This window comes from Lissotriton vulgaris, unplaced genomic scaffold, assembly GCF_964263255.1.
Source record: "Lissotriton vulgaris unplaced genomic scaffold, aLisVul1.2 SCAFFOLD_262, whole genome shotgun sequence".
Lineage (NCBI taxonomy): Eukaryota > Metazoa > Chordata > Amphibia > Caudata > Salamandridae > Lissotriton > Lissotriton vulgaris.
The window spans coordinates 1239193-1257122 of record NW_028253771.1 but is presented as its reverse complement, the minus strand read 5'-3'; the positions used below and the strand labels follow the sequence as shown (position 1 = coordinate 1257122).

Here is a 17930-nt window from a genome sequence, read left to right as displayed (position 1 = left end):
AATTCCTGAGGGGTCTTCTTTCAGTTCCTCAGTCTACCCCCACTTTTACAACACACACTGAAGTGGGGATTGGCTATATTTCAGACCATATCCAAATAGCACTGCTCTTGTATTGGCTAAAAATCTGGCTCAACAAAAAAATAACTTTAAACCACTCTATTATTAAGGACTGCTTGCATTTAGAGAGGGCCGATAAAATTGAATGGTTTTACTATATTAAAAAGGGTCTGCAAAAATTAGGTCGCTCAGCCATGTTTTACTCTCCCGAATTAATAACAAAAAAGGACATTCTCCCAACAAAAAAGGTCCTAATGGACCGTTTTGCATTGGATCGGGAGGAGACGGAGCTGAGAAAACCTCTTGTAAGAATAAACTATGGGCTGGTTAGTTGCACAGGCCCGGAACCATACTTAACAGTGGTGAATAACCGACATCATAGATTCCTCCTGACAAGATTCCGCCTAAATTTGATCCATTATTCTTTGGGAGTCTTCCATACTTGGTGCGCACCTGACAAGGCGGATCCTTGTTCTTGTGATTGTTTTTCACTACAGGATACGCTTCATTTTGTCATGTTTTGCACTCATTATGACCCATGTAGACGGAAATATCTGTTACCACTCCTGAAGAAGGCGGGCTTTATTCAGGTTAGGCCCGCCTTAATATACTTAATGCAACTGAGTAGCCCTTATATTATGTTTTGTGTGGCTAGTTTTCTGACGGCAGCCATTCGTATAAGAAAAAATATTAACAGCTTACCGCAGATCCAAAGTTGTTTTGAGTAATGCTTTTCTGTAAAAAGAAAAGTATCATACTAATGTAGTAACGCTGCAGTATTAACAGTTTTTAAAAAGGCACAAATTTTTAAATGCTAGAAATTCTTTTAAATAGGTACTGTATTTTTAATAATGATAATGAATGTATTGTATTTTATCCTGTTAAATCAAAATGAAATGTGTTATATAAATATGATTGTACCATCTCTTTTATGATATTAATTTTATCGAATAAAGATTTCTTGACTGACTGACTGACCCCAACTATCTCAACCGGGTCCACAACCGGCGTCCCATCCGCTCTTTCAACAACACGCACCACCAGATTCAATCTTTCTCTTTTATCCAACCAAGCAATCAATTTTCCCGCTTTATCACCATCATCATACAGACGCCCCTGTTGCTCATGACTCATTGCCTTGGCCGCCTCAGTCACCAGAGCCCTGTAGTCAGACTGTTTAAGGGCTAGAGCGTGCAACCCCTCAGGTGTAACCCCAGATTCCAATTCTTCTTCCAAAGCAGTAATTTCATTCTCCAAACGTACCACCTCCTCATTCTTGCTTTTCCTCGCACTGGCAATCAAGGACAAGGTTTGACCACGAATCACAGTCTTATAAGCCTCCCATAGTGAGATGAGGGAGTACACCGACCCCACGTTCTCAGCAAAGTAATAATCCATGCATTTGACGACCTCGGCTCTAGTTTTAGGATTACGGAGGTGCCAGGGGTTAATCGGAGCAACCCGGCCCGCAGTTCCCACCTGTACATCAATAGTAAGCCAGAGCGGGGAGTGGTCCGAGATCCCCCTAGCAAGGTGTCAAATTTCCCTCACAGAGACCACCTGCACCGCCGGTATTGGGCTATAATCAAGCCTCGAGAGACTCCCATGTGCTCCCGAATAAAAGGTATATTGTGCCTGTCCGGGGTGCAGTTACCTCCAGCAATCAACTAGACCCAGCGCATCCAGGAAGTTGCCCAGCCATGTTTGTGATTTCGGGAGTATCCTGGGGGGGCTACGAGCCTCACTACCACAGACAACCGAGTTAAAGTCACCACCCACAACCAACATACCCTCAGGGAAACCCAAAACCACCCTTCCCAAATCAGAAAATGTAGTGGACTGTAGGCCTGGCGGGACATATACAGAGAGTATGGAGATAGTCTTCCTTTCCCAGCGGCCCGTAATGGCCGCATATCAGCCTCTACCATCCAGCACAGTGTCGTCTATCTCCAGGGGGAGGGAGCTCCTAACGAGGACGCCCGCCCCCCTCGACCCAGTAGTAAATCCGAAAATTGCCGCCAGACGATAGCCCCCTCTATTCAATGCATGGCATGTGTTCCCTATTAGATGAGTTTCCTGCAATAACACTATATCTGGGGAAAGACGTTTCAAGTATTGCAGAACTATCCCCCGCTTTATCCTATCCCCCAGACCATTGACATTCCAGCACAGCACCTTCAAACCCCTACCTCCATCCCAGAAATGAGAGCAGTGCCCCCCCCACGAAGAAACAGGCACAAAAGACGAATTATGCAGCAAAGCGTAGCCTCGAAATAAACAAAGAAACAAAGAAACAAAGCCCCCCCCACCACCCCCAAAGGAAAGCCCAAAACACCCCCCCCCACCCTGCACCCCTGCGTTAGACTAAAAAGCCACCCCAACTTGCAGTGTGCCTGTCGCCCCATTAAACTAGACTACAAAAAGATAAGAAACCCCTAGAGGAGGAAAAGTCCCGATTCCTCCCGCCCCCGGGTAATAACCAATTTATGTACATAAGAATCATCAAACCACTGTTATAAGTCTATAAAGTTGGCATGGAGGTGAGGACTCACTCCTGTTCCTCCAGGCCACCTTCAGCGCCCCTCAATTGTTCCAGGCGATCTCGATGTGCCGGTAGAGTATCGAGCCAGTCACTGACAACCTCAGGGCAGTCAAAGAAGAGCGCACGTTCCACATATTCAATCCTCAATCGGGCCGAGAAAAGCATGGCGTACTTCAGTCCCATGTCTCTGAGTCGCCGTTTCACCCCCGTGAAGCCCATGCGTTGTTTTTGCACCGCCTGTGTAAAATCCGGATAGAAACTGATTGATGGGTTTTCAAATTTTGTGGGACCATTGGTGCGTGATGCTTGAAGAATAGCGTCTCGGTCCCGAAAATTAAACATCCTGGCTATGATGAGAAACAGTGAGAAACCACTGTCGACGGGAGTACCTCAGGGTTCCAGCCTGAGTCCGACATTGTTTAATGTCTACACCGCACCCCTGATAAAGTGGATATCGTCATTTGGCATGGATGTAATAGCATATGCCGATGATACACAACTGATCCTGGTAATGGATAAAGATAACCAGGTATGGGAGGAAAAACTCAAATGTTGCCTAACGGCCACTTTTGACTGGATGCGGAGAAATCATCTCAAATGCAACACAGGCAAAACTGAGATCATGCCAATAGTCCCAAAAAATGATTTAATTCCCAGATTATGGTGGCCAGAGAAGGCAGAAATACTGCCTCACACTACCATCTCGGCCCGCAACCTTGGGGTACACTTCGACGCTGAACTGTCCTTCAAACAACAGGCGTCAAAAGTGGCAGGCACATGTTTTGGGGTGATAAAGGGGCTGTGGAAGTTCTTTGACTTGTTGCCTTTTGAGGCAAGGAAAACGGTCACGGTTGCATTGGTGACATCACATATTGATTATTGTACCAGCCTATATGCTGGCATCAATAAAGTGGTCACCCATAAACTCCAGATGGTGCAACATGCAGCAGCAAGGCTGGTTTTAAAATGGCCGAGAAGATCATCAGCAACCATGGCCCTTAACACACTACACTGGCTACCCATAACAAAAAGGGTTTTGTTCAAAGTGCTGATAATTACCTTTCAAGCTGTCCACAACTGAGGCCCACTATACCTAAGAAACAATTTGTGAGATATTGTCCAACTCGAGCCCTACGATCCTCAAATGCCAATTTGCTGACCGTTCCAGGGTTCAGACTTAAAACCAGAGGGGGCAAGTCCCTGGCGGTATTAGGTGGAAAAGCGTGGAATAACCTCCCTTTACACCTGAGAGCATTGGACAGGGAAACAGTTCCGTAAACAATTAAAAACCTGGATTTTCAATCTTCAAGACACAATTGCCAGAGATCTAGTGTGATTCCGGATCTGGTCAAGTCAAGCAGTAAGGCAACATTACACCGGTTGACCATACATGGGCGCCTAGATGCTCCTTGGAGCGATTGTTGCGCGATATAAATGGGCAATTACATTACATATGATAGGCCTCGGGGCAGCACCCAGTTTAGGCTTTCCACCGGGAACTCTGTGGGCACGCTCCACCGTGAAAAAGTTACTGAGGCCCTTGGTTGTTAAGTGATTCAACACTAGGTCCTCCACCAGGAGATCTGTAGATAATTCCGTGGATTTCTCTGGAACACAGATGATGCGGACGTTGTTGCGCCTGGCCCGGCTCTCGAAATCATCCAGCCGATAGGCAAACAAGTCATTAGATGTTCGGAGATTACGAACTTCAGTCTGAAGATCCGAGAAATCAGTAGTGAGACTTGCTGTCTTGATGTCCAGGGACTTGACCCGCTTATTGGTCTTCGCGAGATCCGTTCTGATGAGGTTGACTTCGATCGCCACCGTGTCTATCTTAGAAGCCAGTGTCTCGTACTGCTGGCCCATAGATGTCTTCACACTTGCAATGGCGCCCATGACGTCCCTTAATGTCAATTCTTCCGTCGCAGGAGAGCCACCTCCAGTCTCGTCCAGAACTTTGCCCACACCACCAGGGGATCCTTTCGGGCAGGTGAAGCGATCCATAGTATTGGATTGGGCGATACCCCCTCGGTACGTGCCCTTTGTGGCCCGCTTCTCGCTCTCCGCCCTGCCCGCCATTTTGAGCAGTGAGCCCTGACGGGCCTTTCGGGACCTGGTTAGAATGGCTCTCCTCAAAGCTGACTTGTAGAGTCCGGGGACGAAGGCGAAAGACAAGCTTAGAGCCGGCAGCAAGACACAGGCCAGCAGCGTCAACAGGCAGCAAGTCAAAGTAGACAATGACCAAAAACAAAACCGAAAGTACCGCAGGGGCAGTGGCCGAGTCGCACAGGCCGTTGTTGTTCAATTGCCACCTGGGTACCTCGGGGACTCAAGTCCGTGAATAGTCGTCGATGTAGGCCGCGAAGTTTTGAAGTGTAGTAAGTCCGGTTCCCGGCGGCCAAATCGATTTTTGAAAAGAGATACTGTGTCAGCAGGGCATCAGCTAGTAGAACCCGTCGTCTAAATCAGGATACGTGACAGGATAGATGCCGGAGGCGGAAAGGGTCTCGGGAGCCCTGTGCTCACGCGTCCATCTTGGATGCGTGCAAAGCTCCTCTGTAAATCATTCTTGACCTTGCTCCAGTAGGAACAGTCCAGCCCAAACTGCCAAGCCAGGTCCTCCCTGAATGTGAACAGAAGTGACCCAATACTGATATTGTTCTGATTGGGCCACTTCAGTCAGGTGCATCTTGGTTTGAGTAGGACAGTGAGCAGTGGACCAGTCTAGGTTTGCTCTTACATCAAAGATAAAAAAGGTGATGGGAGGAATATTTGTCTAACCAATGCCAATCAGTAGGGTTAGCATTCCATGTCACTTTTTTTGCCCACTGTGCCACTTCAAATTGGATCTTGTCTTTCGGTGTAAAGGAGTCTCCTACCTTTTGGTGATATGTGCTATATAAAACCATTAAATAAATACGTAAATACATTTGCAACACTTTTCATAATGTGAGTACCAGTGCAATGCAATAGTTAATTTGGACTTTTGATGAGGCTGTAAATTTGAATAATGAGGAGGAGAGATATTGAAAGGGACATCTGTTCTTACCATCTTCTGCATCATCATGATCTTCGGCCCGAGGACCTTGCTCACAGTGAATATATGCATGAGACGGACACAGAATATGATGAAATCCAAAGCAAGGATGACTCTTCCTGCATAAAGTGAGACTGTGATGCATCTATAGGAAGGGAGAGAAGGAAAGTGGTCAGTGCCATTGCAAAGATATCGGAGTACACGTTACTATTAGCCTCCTAATAGTATTGACCCATCTCAGCTACAAACCCGTCTGGTATGTTGCTAGTGGGGTGTGGACTGCTGATTGGAGCACAATGATGTGAAGCTAAAAAAAAATCAAGTTATAGGAATGGCGTTACACCTTATACTTTGAAGGGTCCTAGACATCAGCACTCTAGGATGGGCCCATGTGGTAAGGTAGCAGTGGCAACAGGACCGTTATACGGAATCACAGAGTGGTGGTGTCAGAATTCTCTCCTGCACTCATGCCCACCAACAGTGGGCCTATTTGTGGGACTTTCCTGTGTTCAAATAAGTTTCTAGATATTCTGTTATTCCCATATACTAACTTCCAACCTCCTGGACACTTCTGAAATTCCTAATTATTCCAGATCCATGTTGGCTTTTGTGGAAGCCAGTCTGCTTTTGCTGAAAACTACAAAACCCTGAATTCCCTACTGCTTCCTCTCCACGGTTGCAGGCCAAGGATGGATGGAAGAATTTAGCACACCTGTGGCTGGTAGGTGCTAGCCTGCTTTCCCTTAAGGCATGTGGTCACAGTAAGTTTTTTAAGCCTCAGAATCCTCCAGTTCAGGACTGATCATGGTAGCAGTGTTCCTGTTTGACTGTCCCTTATTTCCTGTGTTCCTAAACTTTAGTTAATCTTGGTTACTTGAACTTGCACTGCCTGCAGTGCTTCAAGCATGGGCCGAAAATCCGTTTCGCTCGCGGATTTTCGGTAAATTCGCAATACGCGAACTCCGGCGAATTTACCAAAAATCCGCAAATCCGCGGATTTTTCCGGGGGCAAAAGTTCAAGCCTGCCCTGTTGCAACTATTTTAGGATGGCGCCGGCAAGCTGCCAGCGCCATCCTAAAATAGTTACAAAGTTAGCTTCAACAAGAAGCTCTAATAGATAAAATAAAGCAGGTGCTCGCAACTGCTTTATTTTATCTATTAGAGCTTCCTGTTGAAGCTAATTTAGTAAGTATTTTAGGATGGCGCTGGCAGCTTGCCGGCGCCATCCTAAAATATTTACAAATGCCCTTCCAGTGACCCTTCCTGTGGAGCTTTTTCTCTTCATCTGCTGAACTGATCTTTCTCCGACCTTTTATGCACACAAGAGGCATGTGAACTCGCATGGAAGCCCCGCACGTTTGGCCCCGCGCACACACTCGCGGTTTGCACCGTCTTCCCGCCATTCACCCACTATGATGGACAGCTCACTCAAGGGACCCCTGCGCCCTTCGGGGCGATTGCATAGTAACACACACATGGTCGCTCGAACTAGTTGATGCTCAAATTCAGTGACTCATTCATTAGCCCAAAAACAATCATGAGCGTCTTCGAGGCTGGACAGGTGTGCCTCTTCCCAAATCTACCGTGGAAAGTCAGCTGTGATGCTGGGTAGAGGCCTTTGCATCCTTGACTTTCATGAGCGCAATCCCCGTGCTATTCCTGTGACCAGGAGCTTCTTTCTCTTCATATCATTGTGTTTGCACGGGTTGCTGCAAGTTCGCACGCGTTTTGTACAATTTCGCAATTTGCGAAATTGTACAAAACCCTCGCGAACTTGCAGAAACCCGTGCGAACATAAAAAAAAAAATCCGCAAATTCCCGAGAATTCGCGGATTTTGCGGATTGCGAGTTTGCAAAATCCACGAACGCGAGATCCGCAAAATTCGCCCATGCTTAGTAGTGCTTCCTCAATTCCTGAGCCAGCACTATTTAGTGCATCATTGATCTCTGAACTTTTCTTCCCTCTGTATTGACTTTTTCCCCAGTGCCTGCCTTCTTATTTACCATAGTTACAGTTTCTAATTTGATACCTTCCTGTTGCTGCAGTCTTAGCATCCAGTTTCCTTGTGTGGGTTGGTATTTGCTTCATGCCAATTGTGCCCTTTGTTTATCGTTATTTCCTGTTGAACACTGCTGCTTGTTTTCTCCTTGTCTATTGTGGCCGTGTATTTCGTTCTACACGCTTCCTGTTACTCCCACTGCATGATCCTGTTTGATCCCTATCATTTGTGGGCAAAGCTGACAACTTTGGTAGTGTTTCTTGTCAACTGTGAATATTGTCTTTGAGCTACTTTTATTACATCACCATAGGTATCAGCTCCACTGACCATGTCTTTGCATTTATATCCTATATTTGGGTATTTGCAGTCACTATCTGCAACAGCAATTGAGGGTCAGAAACTTACTGAGGCTCAGTCTTACCGTGTGGAGCTCCCTAGTACTTTACCCCACATTCCCTTTATTGGAAATGTTGATATTTAAGGGCAGGTCAAGTTGAACACAAATAGAAAATGAAAACATCCTACCTATGGGAAACCTGGCAGTGGAGGACATGCTGTTCCTGCATGACCTTGATGAATTGGAAAGGGGGACACAGCAATACATAGTTGTAGTAAATGTGTGAAGGACATGGGGAGTGGGTAGAAAATTAGAAATACTTACTATTAAATGGGTGTGGTTTTGGGAGGGATAAGAAGGGACTTAGAGAGGGACATGCAAGGAACACACACAAGAGTAAGACAATTACTATTCATTATCTGCACGTCTGAAGTGACTGCAGTCAGAGAACGTACAAAAGAGCTGTAAATGTTCTCTAGCCTAGTCTTTCAGTAGGACAAGTACAACACATGGAAGCTAGTGGGTACTGCAACAAACTCATAGAAAATAATGGAGGCACTAAATAACAATAGGGAAATCGTTTTTTAGCTTTTTGTTTATATTTTGTACATGGATTTCAAAAATATAGATTTTTAACAGGGCTTACAGCACACATAGTAATGCAAGGATTAATTGCTCTGGGCTCCACACCCCATGTATAGATGAAACACAACCAATCACATACAGGATGACCATATACCCCAACAAAGCAACACAGCAAATGGGCAGTACTCCTCCTATTAGCTCGTCTAGATCTCCTTCTTGGCAGGTTTCTTGGGACCAATGAGTTCTCTGAAGTTTTTTATCTCCCTAAGACTTCCAACAGGAGGCAAGCTCTACTTTGAGCCCTTGGAGAAAGCTCTACTTTGAGCCCTTGGAGAAAACTAACAGCAGGATGATGAAAGTACAATCAAGTCCTTTCTCTGCCCTAGACAGAAGCAGCAGGGCAACACAGCAGAGCAAAGTGGCAGTTCCTCCTCACCACTTTTCCAGCTATTCTTCCTGACAGGTTCCTTAGTTCAGCAGTAATCTAAAGTTCTGGGGTCTGGGCCCCAATATTTATACACAGTTGCTCTTTGTTCTTTTGGGCAGATAGTGTCTGTGCTCAGCCCAAACCAGTTCCGTCCTCTCTGGTCCAGCTTCCCGGTAGGAGGTGGAGACAGCATTGTGCAAGGGAGACGGGGAGGATTCAGGTGCAAGGGAAATCTCCTCCCACCACTCTAAATGCAGACCAGGCCTATTCAGGTGCTAGTGAAACCCCTCCCACTACACTGAATGCAGCCCAGGTGCATTCATCCCAGTCCTGACTCATTCAGGAAAGACAGGACACACATCAACCCCCCCCCCCGCCAGTGGCTGTCTGATAGAATGTGCATCCCCAGCTCCTGTCACTCCAAAGTCAGACAGTCAGTCCACAAACCAGCAGAGACACAGGATGACTAAGAAAAAAAATTCAAACCCACAATATAAAAATCACCTTTACTAAAAGATACATTTTTATATTCAGAGGTCAGGCATTGCAAACTCCATCCTTCTATCTTGTCCCAGTGGGAAGTTATATTTATAAGATGTTCTAAATAAACTCCCATTCGACACTATGGGACAGACCGCTTTTCAATTGTGAATAACGCAAAACATTGTATTTCACTATCAGGACATGGCACAAACCTCGGTACATGTCCTACATTTTACATACATTGCACCATGCCCCTGAGGCTACCTTGGGCCTACCTTAAAGGTGTCTTACATGTAAGAAAAGGGAGGGTTAGGGCCTAGCAAGTGGGTGCACCTGCCAGGTCGACATGGCAGTTATAAACTGCCTGCATACCCTGCAGTGGCAGGTCTGAGATAACTTTCGAGGGCTACTCATGTGGGTGGCACAATCAGTGCTGCAGGCCCACTAGTAGCATTGATTTACAGGTCCTAGCACACTCAGTTCACCTTACTAGGGGCTTACCAGTAAATCAAATAGGCCAATAATGGAACCACCCATCCATAATAACAATTTAAAACTGGAGAGCATATGCACTTGAGCACTGAATAGCAGTGGTAAATTGCCCAAAGTCCTAAAACCAACAAAAACAGGTCAGCAAAAAATTGGAGGAAGAAGCGAAAAGTTTGGGGATAACCCTGCAAAAAGGGCAATTTCCAGCACTGTGGATATATTTTTGTAAAAATATTTAACAAAAAGTATTGAACTGGCCACTCGTGAGTACACATGCGCACCCAGACACATGCAATAGAGGCCATCTGGAAGGGTTTTTGCAATAAAACTAAGAAAATCCTTCCAAAATAGCTGCATGTGCATGCACTTGGGTATATATATATATACAGTCTACAGCCTCTGATGAAATGCCTTTGCATGAAACGCGTCAGGCGAGACTTTATTTCCTGTTGCGAGTTGGAGTTTGTGCACGAGGCTTCCTACATTGAATAAAAGTGGCACAAACGATCTTCAAGTGTGGCTCCTCTCTTGTTGTGTCAGGCAACTGTTTGGGATTACTAGCGGCAAGCCTGAGCCGTGGAGTGGAGCACCGGGGCTTTGATTAGCTCCCCTGCAGAGATGTCTAATGACGCTCAGCGAAGGAAAGAAGATGCCGGTTCTTTGTGGGACAATGAAGCAGCGTGTCAGCAAACCAAGCTGCAACACCCACTGGGGTAATATATATTTCTTTCAGACACGACAGCACATCAACGAAAGACTGGGTACCACAAGTACCATCAGGCAACAGGAGTTGCCGCGCCCAGTGGGCGTGACTTATGGGAGTCAAATTGTGGCGCCAAGAAATGGTCGAGCTGATTTAAAGAACAGTCTACAGCCTCTGATGAAATGCCTTTGCATGAAACGCGTCAGGCGAGACTTTATTTCCTGTTGCGAGTTGGAGTTTGTGCACGAGGCTTCCTACATTGAATAAAAGTGGCACAAACGATCTTCAAGTGTGGCTCCTCTCTTGTTGTGTCAGGCAACTGTTTGGGATATATATATATATATATATATATATATATATATATATTTAAGCACAGGCAGCTATCTTGGAATGGTTTAAAAAGTAATTTTCCAAGGTCACGGCCACTAGTGGTATCTAAGCCGGATACAAGCAATCCATTGTTAACTCCCTCATCTCTACGGCAAGGCTACTCTTAATGGAGAGTACCAAAATACTCACACCCCTAAATATTATCCTAAACTCCATGGTCGCTTTATTTTCCAAATTCAAACATATCACCCCCAATGTTATGTTTCATATAGGTACGCTAATATAGGCTCAGGTAACAAACGAAACATTCGCCTATATTCTCCCCTACCATTACACAACTGTTCTTAGTACGGACATTTTACCTAGTTACAGTAATGTCCAAAGATGACATGGCGTTTTCTCCCAAAGGCTTAAGCCACATTCATTATTCATAAGGATTCTTGAAATCACAGCAGGCCTACCATCTCCTGCATAATTCTATGCATAAGGGTCATTCCTTCCATCATCCTAGTCCGACGTGACACAGCAAGGTATATCCCGAGGGAGTACCACTTTGGGAATACATACCCCATCTCTGGCCAAGATACAGCGAGAATAAAAGGACTTCCATGCTGACACACTGACGAGAGATGCAGAGTCTCCTGCATGAAGACACTCCAGCTCGCAGTGGTCTGACATTCCTTGCAAGGTGTCCATCTCGAGACAAAGACGGAGTCCCACAGTCTCTCACTTCAGGTAATGGGGTTGACTTTATCCTAGAGGGATTCTTGGCTACACACTTGCATACATGCTAGGTACACTTCGGTACATCTAGTTAGGATTGCATCATCAGAGTAGGCATTTTACGGTCATATATTTTATATACACGCCTGTATTCTTTGTTTTAACACAATGGTAGAAATCTACCATCCTTTTACTTTGTTAATACTTATAATCATTTATATCTGTTACTGTCTAGTGCAGGGGTACTCATAGTACGGCCCGCGGGCCAGTGGCGGCCCGGCAAGCCTTTCCTGGCGGCCCGCGGACCCCCGAGACATCATACCTGTGTTTCCCGAGTTTTTTTTTTTTAAGTGTCTGCAGCAGCGAGAGAGTCTCTTGCTGCTCTGTGGGGGCTGCCGGCCGGCGGGCGATCCTAGGAATGGCCAGAGTAAAGCTGCAGGGGCCTAAGGAGAGGTGAAATACAAAGGCATCATTAACATGCAAATGGTCTGTTAATGACCTGTGAAGTGCTCGGGTGCGGCTGTGTGTGTGTGCCCGGCTGGCGCACAGGCAGGGTGAGGTGACAGAGGGAGTGGGAGGGAAAGGGAGGGGGAGGGGACGGAGAGGGAGAGAGAGAGAGTGAGAGGGAGTGAGTGAGTGAGAGGGAGGGAGGGAAGGAGTGAGAGGGAGGGAGTGAGTGAGTGAGAGGGAGTGAGAGGGAGAGGGAGTGAGGGAGAAGGAGTGAGTGAGAGGGAGTGAGTGAGAGGGAGTGAGAGAGAATGAGTAAATGAGTGGGAGTGAGTGAGTGAGTGGGAGTGAGTGAGTGGGAGTGAGTGAGTGGGAGTGAGAGGGAGAGTGTGAGAGGGAGTGAGAGAGGGAGTGAGTGAGGGAGAGGGAGTGAGTGGGAGTGAGTGAGTAAATGAGTTGAGTGAGTGAGTGAGAGGGAGTGAGTGAGCGGGAGTGAGTGAGAGGGATGAAGTGAGTGAGAAGGATGGAGTGAGTGGGAGGGAGTGGGAGGGAGTGAGTGAGAGGGAGGGAGTGAGTGGGAGAGAGTGAGAGGGAGTGAGTGGGAGGGAGGGAGTGAGAGGGAGGGAGTGAGAGGGAGGGAGTGAGAGGGAGGGAGTGAGTGAGCGGGAGTGAGTGAGAGGGATGAAGTGAGTGAGAGGGATGGAGTGAGTGAGAGGGAGGGAGTGAGTGGGAGGGAGGGAGGGAGTGAGTGGGAGGGAGTGGGAGGGAGTGAGTGGGAGGGAGTGGGAGGGAGTGAGTGGGAGGGAGTGAGAGGGAGGGAGGGAGTGAATGAGAGAGAGTGAGTGAGAGGGAGTGAGAGGGAGGGAGGGAGTGAGTGGGAGGGAGTGAGAGGGAGTGAGTGGGAGGGAGTGAGTGAGAGGGAGGGAGTGAATGAGAGAGTGAGTGAGAGGGAGTGAGAGGGAGGGAGGGAGTGGGAGGGAGTGGGAGGGAGGGAGTGGGAGGGAGGGAGTGGGAGGGAGTGAGAGAGTGACAGAGTGAGAGTGAGTGAGAATGAGTGAGAGGGAGTGAGTGAGGGAGTGAGTGAGTGAGAGGGAGTGAGTGAGAGTGAGAGTGAGTGAGAGAGAGGGAGTGAGTGAGAGTGAGAGGGAGTGAGTGAGAGGGAGTGAGTGAGAGAGAATGAGTACATGAGTGAGTGAGTGAGTGAGAGTGAGTGAGTGAGAGGGATGGAGTGAGTGAGTGGGAGGGAGTGAGTGAGAGGGATGGAGTGAGTGAGAGGGAGTGGGAGGGAGTGAGTGAGAGGGAGGGAGTGAGTGGGAGAGAGTGAGAGGGAGTGAGTGGGAGGGAGTGAGTGAGAGGGAAGGAGTGAATGAGAGGGAGTGAATGAGTGAGAGGGAGTGAATGAGTGAGAGGGAGTGAGTGAGAGGGATGAAGTGAGTGAGAGGGATGGAGTGAGTGGGAGGGAGGGAGTGAGTGGGAGGGAGGGAGGGAGAGGGGGAGAGGGAGGGAGGGAGGGAGAGGGAGGGAGTGAGAGAGTGACAGAGAGTGAGAGAGAATGAGTGAGAGGGAGTGAGTGAGAGGGAGTGAGTGAGAGAGAGGGAGTGAGTGAGAGAGAGGGAGTGAGTGAGAGTGAGAGTGAGTGAGAGTGAGTGAGTACATGAGTGAGTGAGTGAGTGGGAGGGAGTGAGTGAGAGGGAGGGAGTGAATGAGAGGGAGTGAATGAGTGAGAGGGAGTGAGTGAGCGGGAGTGAGTGAGAGGGATGAAGTGAGTGAGAGGGATGGAGTGAGTGGGAGGGAGGGAGTGAGTGGGAGGGAGGGAGTGAGTGGGAGGGAGGGAGTGAGTGGGAGGGAGTGGGAGGGAGTGAGTGGGAGGGAGTGAGAGGGAGGGAGGGAGTGAATGAGAGAGAGTGAGTGAGAGGGAGGGAGTGAGAGGGAGGGAGGGAGTGAGTGGGAGGGAGTGGGAGGGAGTGAGTGAGAGGGAGGGAGTGAATGAGAGAGAGTGAGTGAGAGGGAGTGAGAGGGAGGGAGGGAGTGGGAGGGAGGGAGTGGGAGGGAGGGAGTGGGAGGGAGGGAGTGGGAGGGAGTGAGAGGGAGGGAGTGGGAGGGAGGGAGAGGGGGAGAGGGAGGGAGGGAGGGAGGGGGAGGGAGTGAGAGTGACAGAGAGTGAGAGTGAGTGAGAATGAGTGAGAGGGAGTGAGTGAGAGGGAGTGAGTGAGTGAGAGAGAGGGAGTGAGTGAGAGTGAGAGTGAGTGAGAGAGAGGGAGTGAGTGAGAGTGAGAGGGAGTGAGTGAGAGGGAGTGAGTGAGAGGGAGTGAGTGAGAGAGAATGAGTACATGAGTGAGTGAGTGAGAGTGAGTGAGTACATGAGTGAGTGAGTGAGAGTGAGTGAGTGAGAGGGATGGAGTGAGTGAGAGGGAGGGAGTGGGAGGGAGGGAGTGGGAGGGAGGGAGTGGGAGGGAGTGAGAGGGAGTGAGAGGGAGGGAGTGGGAGGGAGGGAGAGGGGGAGAGGGAGGGAGGGAGGGGGAGGGAGTGAGAGAGTGACAGAGAGTGAGAGTGAGTGAGAATGAGTGAGAGGGAGTGAGTGAGAGGGAGTGAGTGAGTGAGAGAGAGGGAGTGAGTGAGAGTGAGAGTGAGTGAGAGAGAGGGAGTGAGTGAGAGTGAGAGGGAGTGAGTGAGAGGGAGTGAGTGAGAGGGAGTGAGTACATGAGTGAGTGAGTGAGAGTGAGTGAGTACATGAGTGAGTGAGTGAGAGTGAGTGAGTGAGAGGGATGGAGTGAGTGAGAGGGATGGAGTGAGTGAGAGGGATGGAGTGAGTGAGAGGGATGGAGTGAGTGAGAGGGATGGAGTGAGTGGGAGGGAGGGAGTGAGTAGGAGTGAGAGAGAGGGAGTGAGTGAGTGAGAGGGAGTGAGTGAGAGGGAGTGAGTGAGAGAGAATGAGTACATGAGTGAGTGAGTGAGTGAGTGAGAGTGAGTGAGTGAGAGGGATGGAGTGAGTGAGAGGGATGGAGTGAGTGAGAGGGATGGAGTGAGTGAGAGGGATGGAGTGAGTGAGAGGGATGGAGTGAGTGAGAGGGATGGAGTGAGTGAGAGGGAGGGAGTGAGAGGGAGGGAGTGAGTGAGAGTGAGTGAGAGTGAGAGGGAGGGAGTGAATGAATGAGAGGGAGTGAGTGAGAGGGAGGGAGGGAGCGAGTGAGAGAGAGGGAGAGAGCGAGAGTGAATGAGTGAGTGGGAGAGGGAGGGAGAGGGAGTGAGTGAGACGGAGAGGGAGTGAGACGGACAGGGAGGGAGAGGGAGTGAGATGGAGACAGAGAGGGAGGGAAAGGGAGGGAGTGGGAGGGAGGGAAAGGGAAGGAGACGGAGAGAGAGGGAGAGGGAGGGAAAGGAAGGGAAATGGAGGGAGAGGGAGGGAAAGGGAGTGAAAAGGGGTGAGACAGAGTGAGTGAGAGGGAGGGAAAGGGAGGGGGACGGAGAGGGAGTGAGAGAGAGGGAGTGAGAGAGAGGGAGTGAGAGAGAGGGAGTGAGAGAGAGAGGGAGTGAGACAGTCGGAGTGAGACAGAGGAAGACAGGAGAGAGGGAGGGAGAGAGAGCTAGAGAGAGGGAGGGAGACCGAGAGAGATGTGTGTATGCCGGGACGGCTCAGTGGACGAAGGCGTCCGCTGCAGGGACCTATGATCAACCTCATGGTCAGTTTTATGTTGTTGCTCTAGCCCCTCCCCCTCCCCCTCTGACCCTGCCCCCCACCGATGCGGCCCTCGGACACAAACCAAACTGTAAATTTGGCCCCCGAGAGAAAGTTTGTGAGTACCCATGGTCTAGTGGTTGTGTCCGCACATCTATTTTACCGTAGAATGACGATGGTTCAATAAATACTTATTGGAAACCGTCCCCACCGTTTATTCTGTGTATCTCTGAGACAAAGTGAGCACGAGTGACTTAGCGAAAAATAGTACACTATTTCCACGATCTTGAGGGATCAGGGTTGTCATATTCCATAGTTGCCAACTATTCTCTCCTTGATAAGAGGGGTTTCTAGTGGCACTGAGCTAGCAGGTATACAGGCTAACATACCCAGTAGGGATGTCCAGAATCAGTCTGATACCAATCCTATAGTGTATGTTGTCTAAACCTGCAGAACCTATATAGGTAGATAGGAACTACACGACACCAATACTAAAAGATCTACATTGAATCTCAATGGACGGCGGAATACAATTAAAATTAGCCTGCATTAAATGGAAGGCAATTTACTCTCCTTTTCCAAATTACCTACTCTCTGCCTTAAAATATCTGGAGGCATGAAACATCTAAGTAGAAACTTCCTCAGACTTGAATTTAAATATCTGAAAATCAACTCCGCCAAATCCTTCACAGGAGCAAAAGCTTCCCTCTGGAACTCACTTCCTGCTGATATATGCTGGTTGAAAAGACCTGCTCACCTCATGGAAGCGACTACAATCTGTTCACTTCAAGTTGTGCTTGAAATGATGGTGCACTGAACTTCTTTGTTTATGATCTCTTGAATTATTTAGTTGTAAACACTAGTCCTGAACTTCTTCTCCCACTCCTCCCCCACTCTCGGACCCCTTTATTCACTTCCTCGCTTTTCTTTGCCCTCATGCTTTCTTACTCTCATCTCCATCTGCCCTCCTTTGTCCATCTCCTGCTCTTCTTGGTCTAGCTTTTATCTATCCATTCCTCAGCTTCCCTCCCGATCTGTCAACCCATCTTCTATCATTCTCGCCTCTCTGACCAGCCTCTTCTCTTGCTTCTTCTACCCCTGCTCCCTTAAAGCTTACCCATGCCTACTCTTTACTACTTCTCCAATGTTCCCCAGCAAATTTCTCTACCCTCAACTCCCTCCGTCTCCTTTTTCATCCCACTCAAATCTTTCTCCAATCCCAAACTCCTGCTTCTTTAACTTCAACTCCTCTGCCTCACTCTTCCTCGTTGAACCACGAAGGAGCCAACATTGGCTCCACCAAGCTGCACAGCCACATCATGGCCTAAATCCAATGAATTAAATGTGTAATTTTCTCAACATTTTTCCTTTTTTCAACATTCATTTTAATCCTTCTCTTTTGCTTTCAATTCATTTTATTCATTTGATTCAATCCATGTTTTACGTCATTGTTCAAAAACGCTCGGGAGCATAAGGTGGATTTCATGCCATGATTTATTTCCTCAATCCCTATGCATTTCGGGAATTAACTTCCCTTCGTCAGGGGAATCTATAAGGGCAAACAAATACTTTCTTTAAGCCATATTATGTCAATTAAGCATTTCATCCACATTTTAAAAAACGATACACAACAACATGATCAATAAACCTGTAGATAAGGAGAGACATATGCACTGAAAAATGACACTTATTAGCTACATGCAATCTTGTAGCTAATAAGTGTCATTTTTGAGGAAATTAATCATGCATGAAATCTACCTTATGCTCCCGAGCATTTTTGAACAATGACGTAAAACATGGATTGATTAAAATGAATTGAACGCAAAAGAGAAGGATTAAAATGAATGTTGAAAAAAGGAAAATTTTGAAAAAATTGTACACATTTAATTCATTGGATTCAGGCTATGATGTGGCTGTGCAGCTTGGTGGAGCCAATGTTGGCTCCTTCGTGGTTCAGTAATGTTGCAGCGCAATGGAACGAAGCGCGGAGCAAGTCTTGCACGCAGTAAATGTTTGAACAGAACAATTTGGTTTAATATGTTTCTAAAATGGATCGCGAAACAAAGGTGTGCATCTCATCCTTATTGAACTCCT

The 17930-nt window shown here is 47.8% G+C and overlaps 1 protein-coding gene across 1 annotated transcript in view; it reads right to left on the bottom strand.

Moving 5' to 3' along the window:
- Window positions 1-17930, bottom strand: part of LOC147660770 (transient receptor potential cation channel subfamily M member 2-like) — a 979384-nt gene that overhangs the window by 408569 nt on the left and 552885 nt on the right. The window contains exon 21 of the mRNA XM_086951478.1: window positions 5649-5781. Coding sequence (XP_086807604.1) covers window positions 5649-5781 — 133 coding nt within the window. The remainder of the gene's footprint in view (window positions 1-5648; window positions 5782-17930) is intronic.